Below are 26,102 nucleotides of genomic sequence, written 5' to 3' on the forward strand. Positions count from 1 at the left end.
CTCATGCCGACTACACAGTGCTTCACAGACTGAGCTATCTTCCCATCCCCCTCTTTACACACTTTTATTTATGTGTACAGTTTGATGACATTGAGTACTCATAACTTTTTGACCTTTAAGCTGTGCCTTAGAAGCCAAATTATTAACAACATTCCGTGTCCCACTTTCCTTTCTGTAAATAAGGGGAAACACCTTATTAAGTTTTTCTTAGTCGAGGTCGAACTCAGAATCTTCCCATCTCTGCTTTGTGAGTACTGGGATTGCAGGAGTGTGCCACGGAGCCCAGCGAGGCTGCCTGGACATGAGATCCAGAGCTAGAAACCCCCTGGTGTTTGTCAGGATGTGTGGTGAGTGCTCAGTAATGGTTGTGGCTAAGAAGGCTCACAGGGCTAGCCAGGGCTGCTCTGAGGCTCACAGGGCTAGCCAGGGCTGCTCTGAGGCTCACAGGGCTAGCCAGGGCTGCTCTGAGGCTCACAGGGCTAGCCAGGTCTACTCAGAAAAACCTTTCTGTCTTAAAAAACCAACCAGCCAACCAACCAACCAAACAATAAACCAAACAACCAAATAACCAAACAGCCCACCAAAAGAAGGCTCACAGAGACATCCAGGGCTATTCAGATAAACCCTGTCTTGAAAAAACCAAAAACCAACCAATCAGCCAACCAAACGAGGTGGCTCACGCTACCAGCAGGCTGCTTAAGAAGAAGCATTAGAGTCTCCTGTCTCAAGCATGTCCTGTATAATCACACACACACACACACACACACACACACACACACACACACACACACACACACACACACACACAGCAATTACTTTCCATTCCTTTGTTGTGAAGGCAGAATTCTCCTTGCAAAGCGCAGATAATTTTGCATCATTTTTGTGTGGTGTTAGCACAGGGCTAATACCGTGCTTTGGATTTCAGGAGAGAATTTTTTTTTTTAAACAGATTTAGATTGTCAAAGAATTCATAATAAAAAGATAAGGTCTCTTAATATCCATATATAAAACAATGCAGGGGGCTTGAAGTGGGGAGGCCTTCTGAATATATTTGGCTCTATTCAGAGCCTTAAAGGAAACATTCTTTTTAAAGACACTGTAACAGTTATTCGTTACTTAGAACGAACTCAAGATGAAGAAATGGAGGTGCACAAAATGAGAAAAAAGATAAACCACAGGAGAACAGGAAGCTTTTGCTTATATATAAATCTTTTGGAAATTTCACGCGTGACCATAATACACCAGTTAATTATAGCATCTTGAATTACCTTAAGCCAAGCTACATTTCTTGGGGAGGGGAAATAGCGTTGAGTTAGATTGCACTTCACAGTCTTCTTCTGGGTCTTTACTTCATCGAGAAACACCCGAGCTCATTTGCAAAGAGGAGATAGGAATTGTTCGAATCAACTCTTTCTAGCTTTAAAATTCATGTCCTTACAATACTATATTCAGTCGCCACCACAAACATGCCTTTCTTAGCCACGCCGCCTTAGCTAAATGTGAACTTTAAAAATGGGAAAGTCAGGCACTTTTTAGACAGTTTACTCTTTGTTTCATAGTTTTGGGCTTAAAAAAAAAAAAAAAAGTTGCCCAAGGGGAAAAGCTCATGGAAGGAGCCTAGCTTTTAGGTTGGCCTAGTGTTTGGGACTACGACAGTGTTGTTGTTTTGGGGAATTTGTAGTAACCCTAAGTTTAATTGAACAAACTCTTATTTCTAAAGCATGGATCGTACTTGTTTTCTAAAAGTAAGTGACGAATGTCTAATTAAATTTCACCCCTCAGCTCTGCATGCTGGGTTTGGAATTCAGGGTAGGGGGTAATACTGCTGTTGTTACTGCTTTCAGGGATACATGCGCTGGGCTAAGGCTCACACTGGGCCTGGGTCAGAGGTATGAACCCTACAATCTTGCAGTTTCTCTTGCTTTGGAAGTTGTGACAGAGAAAGACATCGGCCTCATGGTGTCTACTACTGGTAGACTCCTTCCTTGTCACATGTTCTTGGGGTGACGTTACAATCCTTATTCATATACTGATGTCTTCCTAGCTCACATTTTGCCAATACATTTCCTATGGATGGACCTTAAATCCCAAGTCAAGTGGAGAACAGACCCGCTACTTGGCTGTCCAATGATGATCTTAAATCACTTTTTCCTGTTTTCCTGTATTTCTCTAGCACATCCTGCAGTGGCCAGAAGCCCCGAGATACACTGCAGATTAGACTGATGGCTAAGCTCTGTTAACGCTGCTTCACAGATGTCTCTCTCGTTTGTCGTTTCTCTTCGTTTCACCTCTTTCCACATTTCTCCTTCCCCTGATTGTCCTCATGGATATATGTAGATGTTCCTCTGTGGGTCTCTGTGTGACCTTAGGTCTTGGGGAGCTAATGCTTTCTCAGTGAGCTACCCATCGTCCTCTTCTGCACCCAGGCTGTGCCTCTGATCCACGAATGAATGCCCTGCTCGCCTGGCAAGCTCCCAGGTCCTTGTCCAGAGACTCTTGCGCACATCCATGCTTCTTGGAAACCTTCCTCAACCTTTGTCAACCAAGTGGGGTTTTTACCATGTTTAGAAGTGTCCTTCTACTCTCTGTAACTTCTCTTTTGTTTGACTGTCTGTCTCCTCCATCAGCCTCACTAATCCTATAGGTTATAAATTAAGTCTCACTCATGTCCGTATATACTAACATGGCATATGTGTCTCTTAAATGACATCTCAGTAACGAAGTGTTTTTGCTTTTATTTCTCCTCACCCCCCATCATGGGGGGGTTAGACCCAGGGCTTTGCACATGCTCAGTAAAGACAAGTGTCACATGACTGCTGCACCCCCAGCTCCCAGGTTGAGCTCGATGACGAGAAGTCCTGAGGTTGAACATGACCGAAAGACGGCAGTAAATTGTACATGTTTCATTCAGGGGCCTGAGCCATCACTACGGTTTCACCTTTAATCCGTAAAGTCAACGTGGTAGCCTATATTGCATTTTACTACTGTGATCTCTTCCCAAATACCCTCTGTTGACTGCTTCTTACTCTGTTACTCCCCTTCAAGCTTTGGAATCTTCTCTTTTTCCTCCACTCCCAGCTAACTGGGTCTGTGAGCCCTCAGAAGGGCCATTTCTCTGTCCTCACCACCCATGAGCTCAGTTATCTGCGTCTGTGTCTATACCCACTAGCTAGCCTCTCTGGCTGTAGGAGGATCATCAGTGGTCCTGGGAAGTGCACACAGCCAGCTACCTGCTTTAGAGCATAGCCCCATCAGCTGTGTTCTTTCTCTTTTAAAGTGTGTTCCCTTCCCTGAGGTTATTCTTGTCAGCATGCAAACGTGCTGACGTATTTCCTCCCTGTACAGAGCCTCTTTTGCTCCACCTTATTTTGGTTCACCTAAACCCACTGGAACTTCTCTCCTAAAAGTTTTTAATTGTGATGGAATAGCTGTAGAATGCACTTCACAATGTACAGCATAGTCAGGCGTGGTGAGGCAATCAGGAGGCAGATGTAGGTAGATCTCTGAGTTCGAGGCCAGTCTGGTCTTACAAGGTGAGTTCCAGTTCAGCCAGAACTACACAGACAGTTCTCAGAGAAACAAACAAATAAATCGGAAGCCTAAATGTTTGCAAGGTCCAGGAATGTGAACTACATCACACTGTTGTGTGACCAGAACTCTGCCTATTGCAAAACAGGAACTTTTCCAGTTAAACACTGGCCCATTCGATGAGGTTTCCCCTTGCCCGCAGACTGTTTCTTTATGTCCTTCCGGCCCTGCCTGTGTGTGTTGAGTGACCCAGGGCTCAATGCTCCACTCTCTTCTCCTACCTTCACTGCGTTCCTTGGTGATTTTTCTAGAGAGATCTTAACTGCCACTTATACCTCAACAGCCCTCCAACTACGTCTCCCAAGTTCTCACCTCACATGTTTCCTCGCTTCATATCTTGTATGTGTCTGTAGTGGACACCTCCACTAACAAATCTCAAATGACCTTGACCTGCACCAGGTGTCTGCCCAGGTTTCTACGCCTGAGGGTGGTCCTCCTTTCTGTCCTGCGGGAGGCACAGCTGGCTGCTCTTCCTTTCAGAACCACATCAGCAAATCCTGCCAGCTTTGCTTTCAGAGGATGCCTCTCACTTTTCCTGTTGCTATGATAATATTCAACAAGAAGCAACCTAAGGAAGGAAGGGCTTATTTTGGCTTAGTTAGAAGGGACACAGTCCCCCACAACGGGGAAGGCTGGTGTAAGGAGCAGGGGGCAGCTGGTCACATTGCATCTGCCCTCAGGAAATAGAATCAGGCTATAAAATCTCAACATCTGCTCTGGATGACCCTCGCCCTCCAGCAAAGGTCCACCTACTAAAAGTCCCACAGCCTTCCCAAACAGTGACACTAGCCTGGGGTCACACATGAGGCTGTGGGAGGAATTTCACACTCAAAGCACAACTGAAGACATGAGCTGAGCCTGACCACTGTGTGCTTCGTCTATCAGTTCCTCTGTCATTCCCACTGTGTCCATCCAGAACTTCAGTTTAAATAGACTCCTTCCTTGCCTGTGGCAGCAGCCCTCAGCTGCTCTGGCCCTGGTTCCTTCAAACTGGACACATTTCTAGTGAGAGTCCTTTAAAAAAAACGAGTCAGGTCCTGGTTAAAGACTCCAAGGGTTAGTGGGTGCTGGATATTGTGACCGGACACCTAGTCAGCGTGTTCTTAGGTCTCACCTGGGTTCTCCCAGCCAGAACCATATTATCTTCCCAGTGACCCTTCAGGCTGCTACCCTGTCCCCACTCTAGGGCACTCATTGACTCTTCACTGGAGGAAAGATCTAGCTGCTAGGTCTTATGGGACATGTCTGCTACTCTTTGTAGCTCTTGAGAGTGTGAGCTCCTCCCTGATCCCCCAGTTTGCTTGCTGGCTTCCTTCTTCCAGATCTGCCAGTGGCTCTCTGTCCTTGGTCTACCTGCTGTGTTAGTTCCTTGGCCTCCCCAGAGTGTCAGTTCTGGAAGGCTGGGGCATGGATTACGTCAGCTCTGCTTGCCTTCTGTGTAGAACTATTTCTGGCATGCGGTAAGCACATTGTCAATATTTATCAAGTAACTCTTCAGTTTTTACAAAACAGACAAGTGCACTTAATTGCCTATCTCCCTCCCTCTTAAGCTTAATTTGAAATTTCAAAGTCTTATTTTGTCCAAATTATTACCAAGATGATTTTTAAATTTCACCAAACAAAAAGAGTGTGTGTATGTATATGTATGTATATATATGTATGCATGTGTATATTATTTATGAAAATGTCATAATGAAATTCATTATTTTATATGCTGTCTCAAACAGTTCCTAAGATGGTCTGTTTTCTAAGAACATATATGAAATTTTAATTTTTAGGTGCTGAACTCCCCCCCCAGCTCCCCACCGCTGCAAGACAGGGTTTCTCTGTGTAGCCCGGCACGTCTTAGAACTCACTGTGTAGACCAACCTGGCCTTGAACTTAGAGATCCATCTGCCTCTGTCTCCTGAGTGTGAGCCACCACTGCCTGGCCCTGCTGAGCTTTGTATAATACGTCGTTAGTCGTTGGTGATACAGTCTTTACTTTTATGTACACAAGGAAGTTGCTGTAGGTTTTCAAACAGACTTACATTAAACTTTTCTTTCCTGAAAGATATTACACTTATGTATGTTACAGTAGCTTTAAATCCTCCTTTCTGCCCGCGTGGGCTATCACTGGTAACATCTTTGAGGGTTTTTGTGGCAGCGATCTTTCCCTTCGGCTTTTTCGGGAGCAGACCGGAATGGCCGCAGTGGTTACTTCTTGAAGTTTTGCTTACCACGTTCATTTCGCTGATGTGATTGACACCATGTGGTATCAATTCTGAATCCCCTGTGATTTCTACTTCAAAACGCTGTTGTTAACATCACTGTTCCTCATGTTTGACATGAGCCTTTACTTGAGTTTCTTGAGTTGCTACTTAGCCTGGAATCCACTCCACATCAAAGGAAAGGTTCCTTTCCCTGGCTTGGAACCCTTTAAAATGGCACTAACTCCTTCTGCTCCAAATTCAGTGGTCTCTTAGAGGGTGAATAATTTCATCTTTGATGGTGCAAGGCCCCGTGTTGTGCTCTCATCCCTGGCATCATTCACACTTTTTTTTTTTTTTTTAAAGAAAACCAAAAATGATCATATTTTTTGCCTTGTTTGTTGTTTTAAATGGAGAAATCAGGTTAGTAATAGATGTGGATGTTTTTTACTCTGCAGTAGCCTTGTATGAACTTGGCCTTGGGTATGGGAGGGACTGGATTTCTCAGTGGTCTTGTTTGCCTTTTTGTCTTTATCATTGGGAAGAAAAGTGTTGTCCTTGTACTTCTGGGTTCCAGTAATCCTCCTTTTCAGCGTCTGGAGTAGCTGGGAGTTCGGACGCACATTGCTATGCCCAGTGTTTTTACTGCTTTATTTATTGTTATTTTTGTATTTACCATTTTGTATATAATGAAGGGGTCCAATTAACTGTGGGAGGTGCTTAATAGGAACTTAATGCTCTATTTGATTTCCGAGATCTCCAACCAAAGTAAAGACCTTGGGAAAATCTTTTTGGTCTTATTGTTTTTTTTATAAGAAGCTTTTTTGCGTTTCCCCCAGCATATCGCCCTGTCTTTTGTGGCTAAGGACCAGTCTTTCTGTCAGTATTCTCAAGTGTGTAGTGTTCCGTCCTTGACAGCAAGGCTACGGTGCCAGTGAAGCACAGGACTGCAGAGGCCGTAGCTTCCCTGGTCACACAAGGTCTCTGCCCTTCAGAGTGGATCACCTTGGGGCACTTGCTAGATTCCTTAATCACTAATTCGTCTTTAACAGCTGCTCACCAGAACTCCGCTCTGGTGTCAGCTGCCCCACTTACTCAGTGAGACACTCCTTGTGTGATACCAGAGAAAGACCACAGCATGGGGACTTCCAGAAGCCCCGCACTCCGCCTTGCATTCCATGAATCCCGTCTCCTCCTCTCCTCACCCATTGAATAGCTGCCCCAAGTTGTGTCGCACCTACCAGTCCACCCCAGGCTTCTCTGCATCTGGAGAAAGCCCATTTCTACAGCAGTCTGTGCCCTGTGTGCACCCACACTTCTCTCCCGAGTCCCCCGCACGGAGCTGCATGTCCCTTCTTCCAACTCTGAGATTGTTCGAGTTGGAGCCACCATCTACCAGGGTCAGCTGCCTCCGTTTGATCTCTGGCTTCTTGCTCTCTGCTTCCTTTGAATCATTTCACTCCCAGCAGCACCTGGTGCAGGCCAGTCTGGCACAAGGCCAGCAGCATGAGGCGTGGAGGGATAGGTGGACCGAGCAATGGATGGCGGGAAAGAAAACTGTTGAGCGATTTAGTGGACAGAGAAGCCATCAGATTGATTTTGAGGTTTTCCCACTCATTATATAGAAGATGCACAATTAGTTTGGCCAGCCACCACAGCACATACCTGTGATCCCAGCACTTTGAAAGCGAAGGCAGGAAATCCGTAAGTTCAAAGCCAGCCTAGACTAAATAGTAAGACATTGTCTCAAACACCCTCAAATATACCCATACACACACACACACACACACACACACACACACACACACACACACACACACACACACACACACACAGAATTAATTAAAAAGTGTAATTAGTTTGCTGGTGTTTCATATGAAATATGCTTGCCAGTTTACTCTTAAGCCAGTTGCAACTCAGACTTTATTTCCTACTATCTAAGGAATAAGACAGGGCAACCAACATGTTTGTCTCTGTCTTTCCTAGAGCGCTTTGCTCTCAGTGGGCACCACTCTGTCTGGCCCTGTCTGTCTTGCAAGAACTCTGGAGCAGCTACTATTCTTTATCCTTGTCTTCATGTTACAGGTGAAAAAACTGAGGCGTCGGCAGGTTACCATTTCCGACTCTGCCGAGCCGAGTGCTGGGACAGGGCTTGAAGCTAGGCTGTGCGGCCCAGGAACCTGCTCTCCAGCCATGTTTGACATGCCATTCATTCAGCAACGTTCACTGAGCTCTCGCTGTGTGTCTAAGGGCCTCACCACAGTAGAACCTGGGAAGTTAAATTAGTAACCACAACACACAACTAAATAGATATCTATGTGCTAAGGGAAAAAGAAACCATGGAACAGAAGATCGCTGGGATAGATAGCTAAAGCCTCCTTCAGAAGCTGATCAGTGAGACCTACTTCCCGGTGGATCTCTTAGAGAGATATATGCCCGAGAGCTGGATTCTCTCCAGTCTTTTAGGAATTTGCTTGTTTTCAGCCTGTTTGGTCCTGGAAGTCTCTGGTGGTAAAATCTTCAAGATTGAGTCAGCCATGGGCGCTCTCCCATTGCCTGGGTTCTTGTTTCCTTATTCTAATGTCCTTCTTGTGGGTGAGCATTGAATCATGGGGCTGGGCTCCCATGTTTATGGAGAGTAGAAAAGGAAGTGGGCTTCCCTGTGGGGCGGAGAGGGAGCTCAACTCAGATAGAGAGATGGAGGAGACCTTGCCTAAGTAATTGAAGAAGGGTGGTGACCCCAGGCCATTCCACTACCCAACAGGTTCTCAGGAGGCAGTGGTCTCTGGAGGAGCCACAATAGAAAGCGGAAACAGCTCTCCAGAGCGTTAGGAGGTACAAGGTCTTAGCATGAGGGAGCTAGGGCTTTGACTTCCCTGTGATGGGCACACATCTCACCCAGTTGACAGGACCTCATGGCTGGTACTAACACAATAGTTACTACCTACCTTGTCCCAGTCACTCGTGGTCAGCTATGAGCCAACAATCACACGTGCCTTCCCTCTCAAGAGAGGCTGCAGCCGCACAGCTTTTATCACCGTCTGTTATTGACGTTGTTCCACTCACTCTCGCTCCTTGTTGGTTTTCTCTTGCTTTGCCTAGTTTGTAAATTCAACCTTATCACGGGCGTGTATATAGGAGAACAGGCGGGATGGATGGGCTCAGTGCTGTCTGGGCTCTTTAGGTGTCTCCTGGGAGTCTGGGGCTGCAACCCTCTTAGATTAGATTATGGCTTCTGAAGTTAATTTACACGGTAGTGTGTTTATGGTCATGATATTGGTTTCCAAGAGGGAGTCTTTTCTTCTGACCAACAGGATGTGGCCCACAAGGTCCCCGGCTGTCTTGGCTCATCATAGCTTGTACATCGAGGATGCTAGTGACTGCAAACTTCGGATGTTATTGCTGGCACACGGGGGACTCAACCCATTCCTCGTGGACTACCACTTTCCGTTTTTTGGTTTTTTGTTTTTTTCTTTTTAATACAAAAACAGCCCTGCACCTCCCTGCAGCCAATCTTGCTGACTGCACACTGGATCCCACATACTGTTTTTCTACCCTACCCTGCTTATTTTTATTCATTTGGCCACTTTATTTTAGGGATCTGCAAAACTTGTCTTGGCAGCGTGACACTTATTGTTTTGTTTCTGGCTGCTTGGCTTTCGTGTGAATACTTCAATTAAGCGGCGGATGTGGGCAGACGCGCGTCTTAGGGGTGCTGGTTCGCTGCCCAAGTGTGTTTGTGTTGGGGTGTACTTGACTCTTCACTGCAGAGCAAGAGCCCAGGGTGGGATTCCAGCTAGGGCAGTTGCCTGCTTGGGCTGGGTGGAGAACAAAGGCACCCAGGACACACCCCTTCATTTGGAAAACACGTTAAAGACATGGCCAGAGGTCACGTAGCTTTTACAGGGCTGTGGAATGCCTGCTGACCAGGCCCCAGAAATGGGCCAGTTGCTAATTTTTTTCTTTTTACAAGGTTTACTCAGATGGACAGTCAATCTCCCAGGGACTCCAGGCTGCTGAGGCTAAGCAAGGAAGGGCTGTTCACACAGCTGGGAATTAGTTCTGCTTCTTACTAGTCTGGACCTTTCTGGGAATTACAAAGGCATCTGCCTTGCCTGGTTCTTGTTAAGGAGGAAAGGAAGAGGGGCCTGTGGAGGCCAGGCGGGTCACTCAGAGAAGTGCTTGCTGTGCAAGCTTGAGGACCCGAGTTCAAGCCCCAGCACCTACTTTAAAAATAAGGTGTGTGGGGGTTGGGCAATGACAAGAGACTCCCTGGGGCTTCCTGGCCAGCCCCAAATAACCCCCTAATAGTGAGCAGGGGAGGAGGGGAGTCTTTCCAAAAATTAAGTTGGTGAAGAGCGCTTGAGGAAGGCACCTGGTGTGGTGCACACATTCAAACAAAGGAAGGAGGAAAAGGAATTTCCCCTGTCTGTGGCTCTTTCAAAATACACAAAAACTTCATTCCTGGGGTTGGATTTTTGTTGCCCTGCTTGTATTGGAAACTTGCTGAGAAGACAATGAGAATAAGGCTCAGATCCAGCGGATTCCAACTTGGGCAGTATTTTCAACCCCACCACAGGATCCTACTACTGGGCTCTGTGTGTCCAAACCAACATCCCTCTCTCTGAGGATAGCCCCTTTCCCTGGGGATAGCACACACCCTCCCAAAGTTACGTTAAATACTCTGCCTAAGAGATACATAAAACAACCACGCCTGTTCTAACCTGTAGGCCCCGTGCCCTAGGACAGATACTTCTGCTCCCCAAAGAAGCTTGACCCAACCGCACCGATGTGCTTGATCATGTGTAGGCGCTAGGTACGGAGGCAGGACATATGTCTGGATATATGCTTGCCCCGAATGGATGTGGTGGGAAATACTTAGCCTTATGGGTTTGCCTTTATGCGCCTTTGTAAAATGTGACTCGTGGCCATTTTCTGGGAACCCGGGAATAGACCTGGCCAGAGTCTGTCATCCTGGCCAGTATTTAATTAAAGCTTGCTTTGAAATTGGCCCAAAACTGTAGTAGTGGTTTTATCCTCGATGGTGGGACAGGGCAGGGCTGCTCATTGCTCCCCATCCCTGTAGACTGCTGGGGCGTCATAGGGATGTCACAAGAACCCCCCAGGCCTCCAGCCACGAGCCACAGGCTTCTCAGTGACTCTAACATGCCTACAGGTTGGGAGGTTCTAGGGAGGTTTTTTCCTTAGGAAACAGCCTCAAATGGATTCCTGATATCCACTCTGTATTATAAAAGCCCCAGAACTGTATATAACCGAAACAAACACAAACCACTCATCCAAGTCCAGGTCCCCTTGTAAAGCCTGTTTATCTCCGCATGGCTCGGGTCTCACTGGGTCTTCACCCGTGTGCACCGCCTGCTTTGGTTGTCAGTGGAGATTAGTATATGGATTGCGTTCTTAGCCTGTGCTTGAAGTCTAGAACTTTTGCTTTTTCTGGATGTTTTGAGTAGAGAAGCTGTATTGCTCAGGCTTCGAGGTGTCTGCTTGGGCTCCGATGCCTTCCATTAGGAGTCTAAGTTAGGCATTGTCCTGTGCCTTTGATTATAGCTAAGTCCTAAATATACTTCTCCCTCCTCTCTTCTCCCTCCTCTCCCTTCCCTCCCCTCCCCGAGTTTCTTCCGTCCACTCCCCTGTCTCTGGACCTCTTTCCTTCCCCTCTCCTTTTCAACCCTCTCTGTCTCCTCCCCTCCCTGTCTCTGACCTCCCCCTTCCTCTCCCTTCTCCCCTCCATTCTTTTTCCCTCTCTCTGACCCTCTTTTTCTTCTTTCTTTGGGAGGGGGCAGCGAGTAGGCCGTGTAGCCCACAGCTGGCCTCCACACAGCTCCACAGCCGGAGCACATGTATCCAAGCCTAGTTCTCCTGTTTTCTCCCGGCCCTGCCCTCCTGCCATCTTCCCTCTCTTCCTTCTTTTAGTTCTTGGTTTTCAGGTAACAGGAAATACTGTGACAGAACTTTATTTTGTAACCTGATACTGGAAGTCAAACACCTTAGTGCAGACTTACCTCCTTTTCTAGGCATCTGGTGATTGGTTCTTAAACTTACCTGAAACTCAGCAGAGGGGGCAAACCCATTTATTTTTTATACTCTTCTTTCTGTTTTCCACCAAGAAGGTTGAGAAGTAAACAATGCTAAGAGGCATATAGGAAAAACAAGAAGTAAACAATGCTAAGAGGCATATATAGGAAAAACAGCCGCCCATTTGAAAACCTATGGAGCGCAGTGCTTTTCTGTCAGTGCTAGAGATACAACTCAGCTTCCACATGTCCTCGCTCAGAGACCATGTTGGCTTTATTTTGGTTGTCGTTTGGACGAATCCAACTGGAGGATGATTTGTTGTCCTGGTCTTGTGGGCATCATTTCATGAAGAGGGGTGGTCTCCTGGGGGAGCACATTCAAGCGGTGGATACCGCTGTGGTTTGGGCAAGCGACCCAAGCCTCTTATATTGGATGTTGGGGTCCCTTATAGTTTGCATGAGTGTCTGCTGTGTGCTGAACAGATTTCACCGGCTGTGTGTGTCCTACAGCCAGTACTCAGCCTGATGTAGAACTATGTATGTATGTATGTATGTATGTATGATCTCACTTTTAAGTTATGTGTATGTCTATGTGGGTATGAGCAATGTATGTCCTCTGAAGCAGGAGTTAAAGTCCATCGTCAGCCCCGATATGGGTTCTGTGAACCAAATTCAGGACCCCTGGAAGAGCAGTTCAGGCTCCTAATATTGAGCCCCCTTTCCAGCCCCCAATTTAGGCCATATTAGAAGCATAGTTTGAAATATCCCTGTGGTTTATTGTGATCAGGCCTCTGTTTTCTTTTAAATGGTTAAGCTCCTTGAATGTGTGTGGTTTTCTATTTCTGTAGGAAGCGTCTACTTAGGAAATGTTGGACGGATGTGTAAATAATTCAGCATGAGGCTAATTAACCCAAACAGACTGCTCGCTGTGTTTTATTTCCACACTGCTGACTGAGGCAGCTGTTTTTGTGCAGGCGTTGGGAGAATCTAGGCTGTGCGTGGATTTCTGACCTTCTAATGTAGAAACTGACACAAATCCAGAAACACAGGAGCTGGTGTATGTATGGCACAGGGCTTGCCAACAGCTTGGTGGATGTGAAGATTGACTTATTTGGGCACAGGGGAGACCTGCTCATGGTGGATACCCATGGTCAACAGCTTACAGCGCTTCTCAACCTGTGGGCCCAACCCCTTTGGGGGTTGAACAACTCTTTCACCAGGGTCCCCTAAGACTGTGGAAAAACACAAGATATTTCCATTACGATTTATAGCAGTAGCAAAGTTACAGTCATGAAGTAGCAACAAAAATAATTTTATGGTTGGGGTCACCACAACGTGAGGGACTGTATTGAAGGGTCACAGCCTTAGAAGGTTGAGAAACCACTGGCCACGCAGTTTATTCCTGGTGTATATAGTCTAACTCCTTTAAAGACAGGATCATTGAACAAGTATATAAAGAATAGTAAATTTAAAACATCAGGTTTAAGATAGTTCACTTGGTAGCACGTTTGCTTAGTGTTTACAAGGCCCAGGGTTTGAGGCCCGAGGGTTATTCTCAGCTTTGCACCAACCTATAAACCAGATACACCAATACCTGCCTTGAACCTAGCAGGGGTATCAGAAGTTCAGGGCCATGCTACTACTATACAGAGAGTTCAGGGTCAGCCTGGGCTACATGAAACTGTCTCACAACCAAACTTCAGGTGGGCATGAAAAGGCAGGCCTGTGGTTGAGTGGTAATGCTGGCAGCTGAGGCAAGAGAGTTGTGAGTTCAAGGCCACCCTGAGCTTGCATAGGAAGATCCTGTCTCCAAAAGGAAAAACAACAACAAAAACTCCCAAACAAACAAATAAGCAAACACAAGAGCTGAATAGGAAGATATCAGACCCAATTTAAAACGAGCAGAAACTAAAGCAGGTAGGACAGGACTAACACATCTCTCAGAGGCTTTGTGGCGAGTGGATGAGTCCTCTCAGAAGTAGTAATGGGAGGAAGCCGCTGACTTTTCCTCCACACCTGGAGACCATGGAGGAGATAAGAGGCCAGGACAGCAAACAGTCTGCACTGTAAACACTGGAGACCGCAGAGTACATGGCAAAGTTTTCTCTCTCTGAAGTTCCTGGGGTTTTCTGAGCTGACCTTGCCTGGAAATAGCTTGTTTCTCGGCACATTTCCTACTTCGTGGCACAGGAAAATCCGCGTGTCTTCGGTAGAGAATTGCTCTTTCTGTGACGGTCCTAAAATTTCAGGAAAGGAAATTTGCTTCACACCCCTCCTTCCTACATTTGCCGCCTGGGACTTGACAGTCACTTCAGTCTTTGATTAAAACATAAATTCATTGTGTGGTGAGAGTGAGAATGTGGATGTTCCAGAAGACTGTTTTAGATATGCTTTTATACACAGAGTTGAGTATTTTAATAGTGTATGTATGATATATCATATATATCCACATATATTGTTTATCTGGATACACACACACACATACACCACACACATCTGTATGTTTGAGCGTGTGTGTGTGTGTGCATGTGTGTATCTGAATACATTAAAGTCTTTACAGGCACAGAAGGGTCTGTAGTGAGCTAATCCTGGCCATCTAGTCAGAGAGCCATTGTCTAGAAAGTGCAGTGTTCACCAGCTTCTTAACTCTCCAGTTTCTTACAACTAAGTAAATATGTAAAACACCCTCTAAAAGCACAAATGCTACAAGCCTTGTTTTATCCCTGGCCACTTACCAGCATGGACATTTTATCCTAGAGCTTGTTTCCTGTCAGCCACAGAGAGTCCTTGCATTCACCTAATGAGTGGTGTTTTAGTATTGCCTGGTATCACAGGGAATTACAGTCATGTTTATTGGTTTAATTTAATATTAGCATTATTTATGATTTTTATTATTAGAGTATGAATATTTAACCAGCCCTCCACTGACATTTAAATTACTTTCTAACTTTTATGATTTCAGACTCTGCTGAAAAATATATCACATATATTTATGGATGTAAATCTACTACCCATATTTGTGGCCATAAAAGATTGGGTTAAAGTGTGCATACATGTACATATGTCTGGCATCTAATCTGTTCTGGTATATGTATTCATATAATATGCAATGAAAATAATTACAGTCAGGCAAATTAGATTGTGTATTGTCTCACATAGTTGACCTCTGTATGTGTGTGGGGACAGGAAGTACCTAAAATCTCATAGCACATCTCCAGTGTACAATATTCTTTTAAAAGAGGGGGCATCAGCAATCAGCTGGTGAACATGAGGGGAAGTCAAGGGAACAAATGACCAGGATGAAAATGGGCCACAGACACAAACAGTGAAAGAAAGTGTACGACAATGGTGGAATTCCAAACCAGGAAGAAGGCATGAGGTCAGCAAGTCATCTGAGGAACCTAGGCAGCCTCTCAAACAGAAGCTGCCCGTCCTTGTAGGGAGAATCTCTTATAAGCATCACCTGTCAATAAAAAAGCCAATGGCCAGTGAGCTGAGGCAGGAAATAAGTGGGAGCACTGGTAGGAAGAGAGAGGATTCTGGGAAATAGTGAGCTACACTGAAGACTGCTCTACGATTGCCGAGGAGACGCAAACCTGCACGTAGCCGAACTCAGGCGAGAAGAAAGAGGAGATTCGTCCAGACTTGGGCAACACACATTGGCTCTTAACACAGTTTGTCTTGGTCTTGTACATCATAAGTTTTCTGGTGAATAAAACAGGTTTTTTTTTTAATGCTGATTATATATTTGTAGAAGATATAAAAGACATACTCTGTCTCCATTAGAAGCGAACTCTGATAGGAAAGTCAGTGTATATAATGAATGCAAAACTTGAGTGGATGGTTGCTGTATTTATGCATATGAAAAGAGTTACGTTCCTGCCTCAGTTAATTTTCAAAACCGGGGATAAGTTCCTCTTGTGTAGCCAGATTTACAATTCCGAGACCCAAAGTCTCACCAGCGTCTTTGTTTCCCTCATACATGTGCTTCTGAATCTGCCCAAGAAATAGAGATCACGATAGAGGTTCAAAACAATGATGTTGATAAAGTTTAGATCATAGCACAGAAGGCAGGAACAAGGCCATGGAGGCTGCTGGTGATGTGGGACAGCTGCTGGTGATGTGGGACAGCATGGAGGATGTTGGTGATGTGGGACAGCATGGAGGCTGCTGGTGATGTGGGACAGCATGGAGGATGCTGGTGATGTACTGACAGAGCGTTCTTTCCTTTTTTCCCTGTAGATCTATCTAAAAACAGACTGGTGGAAGTGCCAATGGAGCTGTGCCATTTCGTATCACTGGAAATTCTTAACCTGTATCACAACTGTATCAGAGTCATTCCCGAGGCCATTGTTAATTTGCAGATGTTGACCCACCTGAACTTGAGGTAGGTTTGATGTGGAAACTTGGGGTCCCCTTCGTTCAGTGTAGTGAGCAGCACTGAGCCATCCTGCCTTCCTATCTACTACCTTTTTGAGCTTTGGTCACACTTACAAGTAAATCATGGAGATCATTAAGAATGACCTTTGTCACTCTTGGTGCTGGGCTTTGCAGATGTGAGCTGGGTGTTGTTCTGGGTAGCATCACCGCGCCCTGTCTGATGGCATATGTAAGGAGGCTACTATGTCGTCTTCAAGAATTCATGTAGCTTCTGAAGCAAAAGCAGGAAAGAAGAGGAAGGGGAAAAACCTTTTTTGTGAGTTCGATCGCTTTAAGAATGTGATCCCAGCACTGGGGAGGCAGAGGCAGGTGGATCTCTGAGGTTGAGACCAGCCTGGTCTACAGAGTGAGTTCAGGACAGCCAGGCGAGAGTGGGGTGCAAAAGAAAAGAAAGTGTGGAGGACATTGAGCTCCCTAGGCAAGACAGAGTTTGTGTTCTTAATTCACATTGAATTAAGCCAGTGTTTGCTGAGCGTGCCTCCCTCAGTCTATGGTGCATAGCATCGTGTAACACGTTAATGCTCCAGACTAGCTCGAGACTTTCAGGAAAACTGATTGTTTTAATCCTTGGTTTTAGACTTTGCAGCTGGCTGCTCTGGTCAGGCCCTGGCTCCTTCAGGAGAGGGGGAGCGGTCGTTCTCTTCCCTGTACCTGAATGGAAACAGGCTCCCAGCTTCCAGCCTGAGACCTTTCTCATGCTGCCCACATCTTGGTGTGTAAGGGGTAGGACCTAGTCATCCAGGCTTGTGCTGCATAACAAACACGCCCAATTTTAAAACCCCAAATTCCCAGCAAGCCAGACACTGCCGCTCCTTATGACAGATAATGATGCCAGTGGGCTTCTTGTCCTTTTGGTTTCGATTTTGTTTTAATTGGCTCCTGAAACATTAGAGGCTTTCTGCTTTCTCTGTAGCCAAAACAATAAAGAGGGCTTCCATCATGATCCTAGGGATGCACGTCCTGTCAGGGTCGTCTGCAGGTTCATCTGTCTGACTTTCGGTTCCACAGGTTTCTGGTTTGTCTGTCCAGCCTCAGCTATGGCAGAAGCTTGCTCCCAGGACTTGCCTGGGGCTCACACAGCGATGGCTGTAGATTCTGGTTCTCTGACTTCTCAAGAGATTTATTCATGAACTACAGTTGTCGCCAAAGCCGATGCAGCTCTTCTGTTTACTTCCTCATTTCCTGTTACATCATTTCTGTCCCAATAGTTAGCCTAGAATATTAAATAGATCGGTGTAACATGACTTCATGTTACGTCCATGTGCACCAAGAACTTTGGGGGCATAATCGACTATAAAATCCTACAAATTTGATGGTCTAATCTTGTTTTTTTTTTTAAATAGTAATGTTGAGTGCATTCTGAGGAGTTCAGTTGAGAGTGAATTATTGCTGTCCTCAGATGAGTAGAAAGAATATAATCAAATCTGGGCCTCAGAATTCTTTAAGACAGGAAAGGGACTGGAGAGATGGCATCGCCGTTAAGATCACTGGCTGCTTTTCCAGAGGACCAAGGTTCAATTCCTGTCACTCACGTAGGGGCTCACAACTGTCTGTAGCTCCAGTTCTGAGAATCCAATGCCCTCCTCTGGTACCAGAAGTGCATGCAAACAGATCACCCCCACACATAACATACTGAAAAAAAAATTAAAGACTTAAAGAAAGAGAATGAGAAACTGTCGGTGAAGGGCACAGACTAACGCAGTGGGCGTTCTGTGGTGAATTTCAGCGTGAGGAGGGAGGAAGAAGCGGAGAGACTGCTCAGTGTACTTTGTGGCTTGTTTAATTTCATCATGGCGTCTCCTCTCTCAGTTGTATTTATAACTTTAGAATTTTCTCTGTTTTTTTTTTTCCACATTTCCTACTGTGAATATTAGTATGGCTCAGATGTACTTTCTTGTGCCGAACATATGATCTTTGAAGGAACATGCTAGGAGGAAAAAAGATAAGAGTCTGATTCCTACTGCCCAGAAGCTTTCTGTGAGGCAGTATAAACACATATGGCTAGCCTCTGAGCCTTTTAAAAGGCCAGGCACTACTGCTACTCTTACTATTGCTGCTGCTTGCTCCCTCCTCCTCCTCCTCCTCCTCCTCCTCCTCCTCCTCCTCCTCCTCCTCCTCCTCTTCCTCTATTACATTATATTTTACATTTCTTTTGTGTGTGGGAAGGTACTGTGCACTATGGTGTGTGTATGCAGGTCAGAGGGCACCTTACAGCAGTTGGTTCTCTCATTTATCTTTGTGGGTACCGGGGATTGAACTCAGGTCCCTAGGCCTAGTTGCAGGTGTCTTTAGCCCATAAACCATTTTGAGAACCCAACATACTATAACTTACCGGTTTTCTGTGATAAACCCTTCTGACCAAGGGCAACTGGCGAGGAAGGGTTTATTTTGACCTACGGCATTGAGGAGCATCAGGTCTGAAGCTCAAGGCAGAGCTGATGCAGAGGCCATGGAGGGATGCTGCTTACTGGCCTGCTTCCCCAGTCTTACTCAGCCCACTTTCTTACACAATCCAGGCCTATCTGCCCAGGGGTGGCACCATCCACAGTGGGCTGGGTCTTCCCACATCAATCATCAATCAGGAAAATGCCCCAAGGGACTTGCCTGCAGGCCAGTCTCATGGTGGCAATTCCTCAGGTGAAGGTTACTCTTCCTAGGTGACTAATTTGTGTGAGGGTGACAAAAACAAGTGACACTTTTGGTGCCCCACATATGGCTACAGAAATATGAAATGATGATGAGGGAGGGTTTGAGTGTCACGTTGCTGTGAGAGTCCTTAGTTCCTGCGTGGTGAATAGATTCAGGAACCGTTCTTGCTGGCACTACCTGTCTCTCGGGCTTTAGTTATCGCTAAGCTTGGGAATGGTTTTGGTAGAACGAGTCACTGCTCTTGCCTAAGGTTTGTTTGTTTGTTTTTGTTTTGTTTTTGAAGCACTAGGTGACCGGCATATTGGTTTACTTGCAAATATGTAAACTTGTCTAGACAGTGCCGTTGAGTAACACCAAGACACTTGTGTCTTCTGTGTGACAACTTCCTCACTCAGACTGGCCCCACCTCCAGCTGGCTGCAAGCTTATAACTGAGGGGCTTAGGGTGCGATATTTGGGCTACAGCTTTAACAGATATGGGGTTAGTGAATTTAAATATTCATTTATTTGGCTGTATGTGAACAGCTTGGGGGTCCGTTTTCTCCTTTCGACACATGTGTTCTAGGGATTGAATTTAGGCGCTCAGGTTGGCACCTTTGAGCCATTTGCCTGCCCTGAGTCCTCTCCTTTTATAAGCAATGAAAACATTTTCTTTTCTGTGATGCTTGGTCTCCCCCACCCCCTTTCTCTTTCTTCTTTTCTCCCCCCCTCCCCCTCCCCCCTCTCCCTGTCTCTCCCTCTCTCCCTCTCTTCCTCTCTGTCCCACTCCCTTTCTCCCTCTCTCCTTATCCCTCTCCCTCTCCCCCCACCTCTCCTATTAGGAACAAAGATGTTTTAGATAAAGTAGTACAAAGGAACTGTCTTCCCAGATCTTGTTCCTGTACGTAACATTAAGCATTCATGCTGTTCCATTTTATATGTTGTTTCATTTTGTTTTGTTTCTGTGACAGTGGAGATCGAACTCAGGACACTGTACTTGGAACTCTTGTGCTCTGTCACAGAGCCACAGTGCCAACCTGGTTCTTGCTATATATAAAATTTCTCCTTTTCTTAATAAATTATAAGCGGGAATTGCTAATTTTGTACATTCTAAAATAGAAAAGATCCCATACTTTGAATTTTTGGGAACTGTTAGAAGTTGGTTCAATCCCCTGAGAAACATTGTATATTATAGCAGGGTAAACAGCCATAAATATTTGAAAACAACCATGGTTATGGTGATGGTGGTGGTGGTGGTGGTGATGGTGATGGTGGTAGTGGTGGTGGTGATGGTGGTGGTGATGATGGTGGTGATGGTGGTGATGGTGGTGGTGGTGGTGATGATGGTGGTGGTGGTGATGATGGTGGTGGTGATGATGGTGGTGGTGGTAGTGGTGGTAGTGATGATGGTGGTGATGGTGGTGGAGGAGGAGGAGGAGGAGCAGCAGCAGCAGCAGCAGCAGCAGCAGCAGCAGCAGCAGCAGCAGCAGCAGCATGGACACGTTGCAGCTGGTTAGCCAGGTTCTTGGCTGGTATACTCTCTTCTTTGTGTTATGTGCAATTTTCAAATGGCCGCTCTGTGCCAGGGGCCCTTGCAGCTTCTCAAGCAGCAGAATTAATTCACACATGAAGACCTCTTTACCATGCACTGCGGTTAGAAACATGAAACTGATTTCCGAATTTTCTCACGTGATGGAAATGTAACATTTGTGGAAATACTGATTTATTGGTGTTTATGTAGCCTGTGTTTGAAGCCCGGAGGCTTTTCATCCTTGCTTTCTGGTGTTCACAACCAAAGGTTAAGTTAGTTTAGTGTCTGTGCCCCCTGTGTCTTCCGGTTAGAAAATGTCTCTGGCCAAGAAACGTTGCCAACAACAATAAAACCGATTCAGCAAGCCTGTTGCTATATGGCAACAAACACGTAGGGCTGACACCACACAGGCAAGCCTAAAGTCTATTTTAAACGGTTGGGAAGGTGTTAGAGCGTGTAAGAATGGAGATAGCTCAGAGGAGCAGAGGACTTGGCAGCAGCTATGAATAGAATAGAGACTTTGCATTTCAGAGAATGGAGGTGTGAAAGACTAAATGTCGTCACTGCATTTAATCAGCCTGCTCCAGGATGCGGGGGAGTGGGTTTCCCATTCTCAGAGGAAACACAACCAGCTGGGGCTGGATTGCTCCTCAGAAACCCAGGGCTCCCTCCTTCACTAGACTCCGTTTGGAGCTATGGCCTGTGTAGAGGGTTGTCTGGTCCACAAGATGTTATCACGCGGGGAAAGGAATGTATTTTGGCTGCCATCTCTGCTGCCTGGTATCCCTCTTGGCTTCTCAACAATGTGCGAAAGGAGCCAACTTCCTGATGGTCACAGAACCCGTATCCCCACATTCTTCTGAGGCTCATTCTCAGAAAAGATCTGCAATCCTCTGGACACCCACTCCCCTATTTGAGGGACCCTGGGCCAGGGCAGCTTTAGAAAGCACAGTTGTTTCTTTGTTGTTGTTGTTGTTGTTGTTGTTGTGAAACAAAAATTAATCTTCATTGTTCTCTTGCCTCATGCTGTCATCTCTAAAGAAGCCATCTGTGGCAAAACAGCATGTCTTCTCTCTAGAAAACTGTACAATTGATAGTTTTTCTGAACTCGGAGTTTTGTTTCAATCAATAAGAATTTAAATCTCCTTTTTCTGAAACTCTATTCAAAAGGAAAATGAGAGCATTTGTGTGTGTGTGTGTGTGTATGTATGTGTGTGAGTGTGTATTTGTGTGTGTATGTGTATGTGTGTGTATATAGGTATGTGTGAGTATGTGTTTGCTTGTGTATTTGGGTGTGTGCTTATATATTTCTCTCTGTGTGTATACATGCATGTACATATATGTCCATATGTATGTGTGTAAATGATGCTTATGTTGTATCTTACAAAATCTCAGATGCAGAGAGACAGTGAGCCAGATTGGAATTTGATAATACTAATCTTAAAATCTGGAAACACTTTCCATGGAGTGGTAGAAGTGAAACGGGCCGTTGGGACATTCGGACTGCATAGCACAGCTGCCTACATATGCCTTAAGCCTTGGGTTTGCTAGGGTTCCCAGGCATTTGTTCATATGGTTGAACATATCGGCAGAGGACCCTAAACTTCTGGGTGTGCAGATAAACTGTTGTGCGTAAAGTGTACCTGAATTTATGTCTCTGTGTTTTGTGCTGGCAGGCTACCAAACACACGTAAATTAATAATGGGATATTTCTCACCAGATTCCATTCCTTCTAGCATAGCCCATACTTGGCACGACTTCCGAGGAGGGTTTTTCCATTGTGCACACCTGATCGCAGACGTTTTAGCTCACTGTTTGTATTGGGAGAAAAAAGCCGCAGCACAAAAGCCACATTATGCTCTCTACAGAACGAAGGCTGAGTTCACTGGCTTTGTTTCCTGTTCTGTTTCTGATCTTTATAGGGATGTGAAGTTCTTTGTGCCCCAGAGTAAGTCTCTGGAAATGAGGGGAGTGCTTATTTGAAATTCACTGCAGACATTTCACTTATGGTAATTCTCAAATTTTTTCTGAGGTCCCAAATGAGCAAGCTCCAAATTGCATTTATTTTTCTAACTAGACCAGTAAAAGCCCCACAAAACGTTCCTGTTTCATCAATAATCAATCCTTACAAAGGTAAAACTCTGCAGTTAATACTGTCGTAGACATAGTGCTGTACATGAGTGGAGTGAATGGAGAAAAAGAACATACACACATGTACACATATGTATATGTTTGTATATGTATATGTATATATTTGTATATATATTATATATGTACATACATACATGTATTGTATATATGTATATAATGTTGTGTTTTATAAAAAAGACAAAAAGCCAGGGGTATGTTTGATAGAGTGAGGTTTGGTGAGGTGGAAGGGGGTGCCTCTGCAGGCCCATGCTGAGCCATCCCTTCCCCCTGAAGTACCAGCCACATGATGGGTATAGTATAGAGTTTATTTAGGACATGGGGAGGGGAGCTGAGAGAGTAGAGACAGAGAAAGGCAGATAGATAGATAGAAGGAAAAAAAGAAGAGTAGAGGCCAGCCATGAATGCATGGAGAGGGAGAGAGAGGCTGGAGGGGAATGGGGGAGAGAAGGGACAGAGAGGGAAGTGGGTAACAGTAAGAAAATAAGAGGGTGAGAGAGAGAGAGAGAGGGGGGGGGGAGAGGAAGAAGAGGCAAGCAGCCCCTTTTATACTGAGTCAGGCACACCTGGCTGTTGCCAGGTAACTGTGGGGCGGAGCCTAGAAGAAATGCTAACATATAATACCTACGTAAAGAAAACGCTGGGCCTGTGGAATACCATTGCCCTCATCCCCACCAACACCGTTTAGTCATGACAACACTGAGTGAGCTCCTGGGCAGCCTTTGTAGTAGGTGTGAGGCAGAAGGGGGATTTTTCCCAAGTCACTGAGTGACAGAGATAGTGTACTGAGGCAGTGACCTCGTTATCTTGCTGAGCGCCATCTCCCCTGGGTTCCACACACTGTAGAACCATTTCATCAACCTGAAAGTGATTGTGAGGGCGTTTTTCAGGGACAGCCCAAGTATAGAAACATGAAGAAGCCTTCGTATTTGAAGGTCGCTATGGTTCCTCCTTTTAGTCTTTGGACTGTAACTTCCTGCATTCTTTTCCTTATGCTAATTTTTTAAAGTCTGTTTTTGGAACAGGATCTTACTTTGTAGCCAGGGCTGTCTTGGGATTTGAGACCAGGCTTGCTTCAAACTTCAAACTCACAGAGATATGTCCAGAATCTGCTCCACGTGACCTAAGGGTACCCCAAAAGGATCCTCCCACCTTGTAAGACCCATAACTACTCCTGTCCTAAGATTACCACCCAGGCGTCTAAACCATTAACACATGACCTTTGGGGGTCACAGTGACCTTTGGGGGTCAGTTGTCCAAAGCATAATATATATAGTTTTTTTTTTTAAATCACCCATAAATTGTTTCTACTTTTCAAGATTATTCTGATCAGCGAACTCTAAATTCTATAGAGTTGTTTTAAGGTACCTTTTAAAAATTTATTTTGGATTTGATTAATTGTTTCAAGCTACGTTTCTTGTTTGTAGATTCTTTAGATGGTTCAAGATTTTCCGTATTGCCTGTGCAGTTAATTCCACGAGTAATTCATGTGTATTCGCTGGGGAAAAATAATGTAAAAAGAAAGTTGTCAGCCCCACATTTAAAGGTCACTCGCGCCTCTTCCATTTTAACACATTCTGTGTTTGTAGCTGGTGTTTTATTGAGACTTCCGTTGCTGTGATTAAATAACTGAGCAAAGCATCCAGAGTGGGGAGAGCTTTGTATTGGCTCAGGGGTTTAGAAGCTCCCATGGACCCTGCTCCTGAGGGAGTAGCAGAGCAGGGTTGCTCTCCTCGGAGCAGCCCGGAAGCAGCTGGAGAGGATGCCTGTGCTAGTGGGCTTCCTCCTTCTGCTTAGTTTCCTCTTGGGTCCTTAGCCTAGGGGGCTGGTGTCGCCTACATTCATGGCACTAATGCAAAATTCTGTCATTATTTGAGAGAGTTGTATAGCGGTGAGCTCATTGAGCAGGACCGTAGATGGGAAAGATAGTTCCTGGAGGTCAAGCATTCTTTCGCTTCTAGATGGGAAAGATAGTTCCCGAAGGTCAAGCATTCTTTCGCTTCTAGATCACGTGTCGTCAGAGTCTGAGGGACCCATGGCCGGCAGAGGGTAGAGCAGAATCAAAGAATGACCCGTGCGCTTAGAGAGCTCATTTGCTTTTAGTTGGTCAGTAAGTTGAATGAGAGCCCTCCAGGGAGTTCAAGCAACAGCTTAGGAGTGCTCTCCCCTTTGTAGATGATGCCTTCCATGAGCCCACTGTGCCCTTAGCCAGAATATACCCTGGAAACCTTCCTTACCTTCCTGTGGTGACCATTGAGTGTTTGGTAGCAGCGCACTGATATAGAACCCATAGGACTAGCCAGAAATCCTTCATCACTGCCTAAAGGAAGCTTCTTTATTCCTTGAGAGTTACCTAACTCTTACAGTTAGGTCTTCAGAAACCCCATAGGAAGGCTCTGCAGCTTATATACTATAGGGGAAAAAAACAAACCGCTACCACAGTTCAGGGGCTGTGTGGTTGATTGCAGTTCACTGATGCTGCCTGGTCCTGATGGAGAGGAAGCAGAAATGCTCACATACCTTTCACAGTTTCTAGGACCTTCACATTGTTTCACGAGCAGAAAAAGAACTCGGGAGGTCTGGGAAATAACGGGATTCTGTTTGGTAAGAATGACAGTGACGTGATTGTGACTTTTTCCTTCCTTGATACTCTGCTCCCACGTCTGAATATTCTCTCTCTTCCTTCACTTATTTAAAGCTGGAGTTTCCCAAAGCTCCTCTCAGACCTCCTGTCTCACAAGTCCCAAGTTTATTCTCCATCTGATTGGCTCCTCTAGACATCACCCCTTGCTTCCTTCATTGCCTGCCATCCAGGTCCTCATGGATGTCTCGTTTACACCTCAAATCCTGCATGGGCAAGCCTAAGTGTAGAGGCTTGAACAGATGGCCTTGTAGATTCAGATGTGTAAATACTTGGTCCCCAGTTCCTGAGGCTGTTTGGGAAGGTTTAGGGGGTGTGGCCTTGCTGGAGGAGGTGTGCCAATGGGAGGCAGGCTTTGAGGTTTCAGTAGCCACAGGCAATTCCCAGTTAGCTCTCTTGTTTCCTGCTTGTGGTTCAGCCTGCTACTTCCCCTCTGACGTCATGGACCACTGTAACTCTGGAACCATAAACCAAGGGAGTCCTTCTCTGTGTTGCCTGGGTTGCGGTGTTTTACCACAGCCATGGAAAAGTAACTAAGACTGAGGCCATTCCTCTTGTACCTTGGCTTCTTTCCTGCTTTCGTTCATGCTGGTCGTCTTCGTCGTCACACCTGCTGGAGATCTCAGAATTACCTTGACCCCTTTCCTTCACCCTCTTTTGCACGAACCAATCATTAACTCCTAGTGCAGCATTTTACTGCTTCCTGCCGGAAAGTCTGTGTTCTTTCCCTCACCATACCCTGGCTTGCTTGTGCTGTTTTTTAAATTTCAGAATGAATGCCTGGATGGGTGACCCAAGAGCTTTGGTAAATCTATTACTAAGAAACCAGGTGCTTTTCAAGAATTTGTTGGCAAGTCTGCCTAGCCTCTTTGGTGAGTTAGAGACCAATGAAAGAACCTGTCA

The 26,102-nt window shown here is 45.6% G+C and overlaps 1 protein-coding gene across 2 annotated transcripts in view; it reads left to right on the plus strand.

Annotated features, from left to right (window-relative positions):
• Positions 1 to 26,102, plus strand: part of Lrch1 (leucine rich repeats and calponin homology domain containing 1) — a 177,038-nt gene that overhangs the window by 68,899 nt on the left and 82,037 nt on the right. For both annotated transcript variants that reach the window (XM_032918278.1, XM_032918279.1), the window contains exon 2: positions 16,055 to 16,199. In XM_032918278.1, coding sequence (XP_032774169.1) covers positions 16,055 to 16,199 — 145 coding nt within the window. The remainder of the gene's footprint in view (positions 1 to 16,054; positions 16,200 to 26,102) is intronic.

This window comes from Rattus rattus, chromosome 12 (assembly GCF_011064425.1).
Source record: "Rattus rattus isolate New Zealand chromosome 12, Rrattus_CSIRO_v1, whole genome shotgun sequence".
NCBI lineage: Eukaryota > Metazoa > Chordata > Mammalia > Rodentia > Muridae > Rattus > Rattus rattus.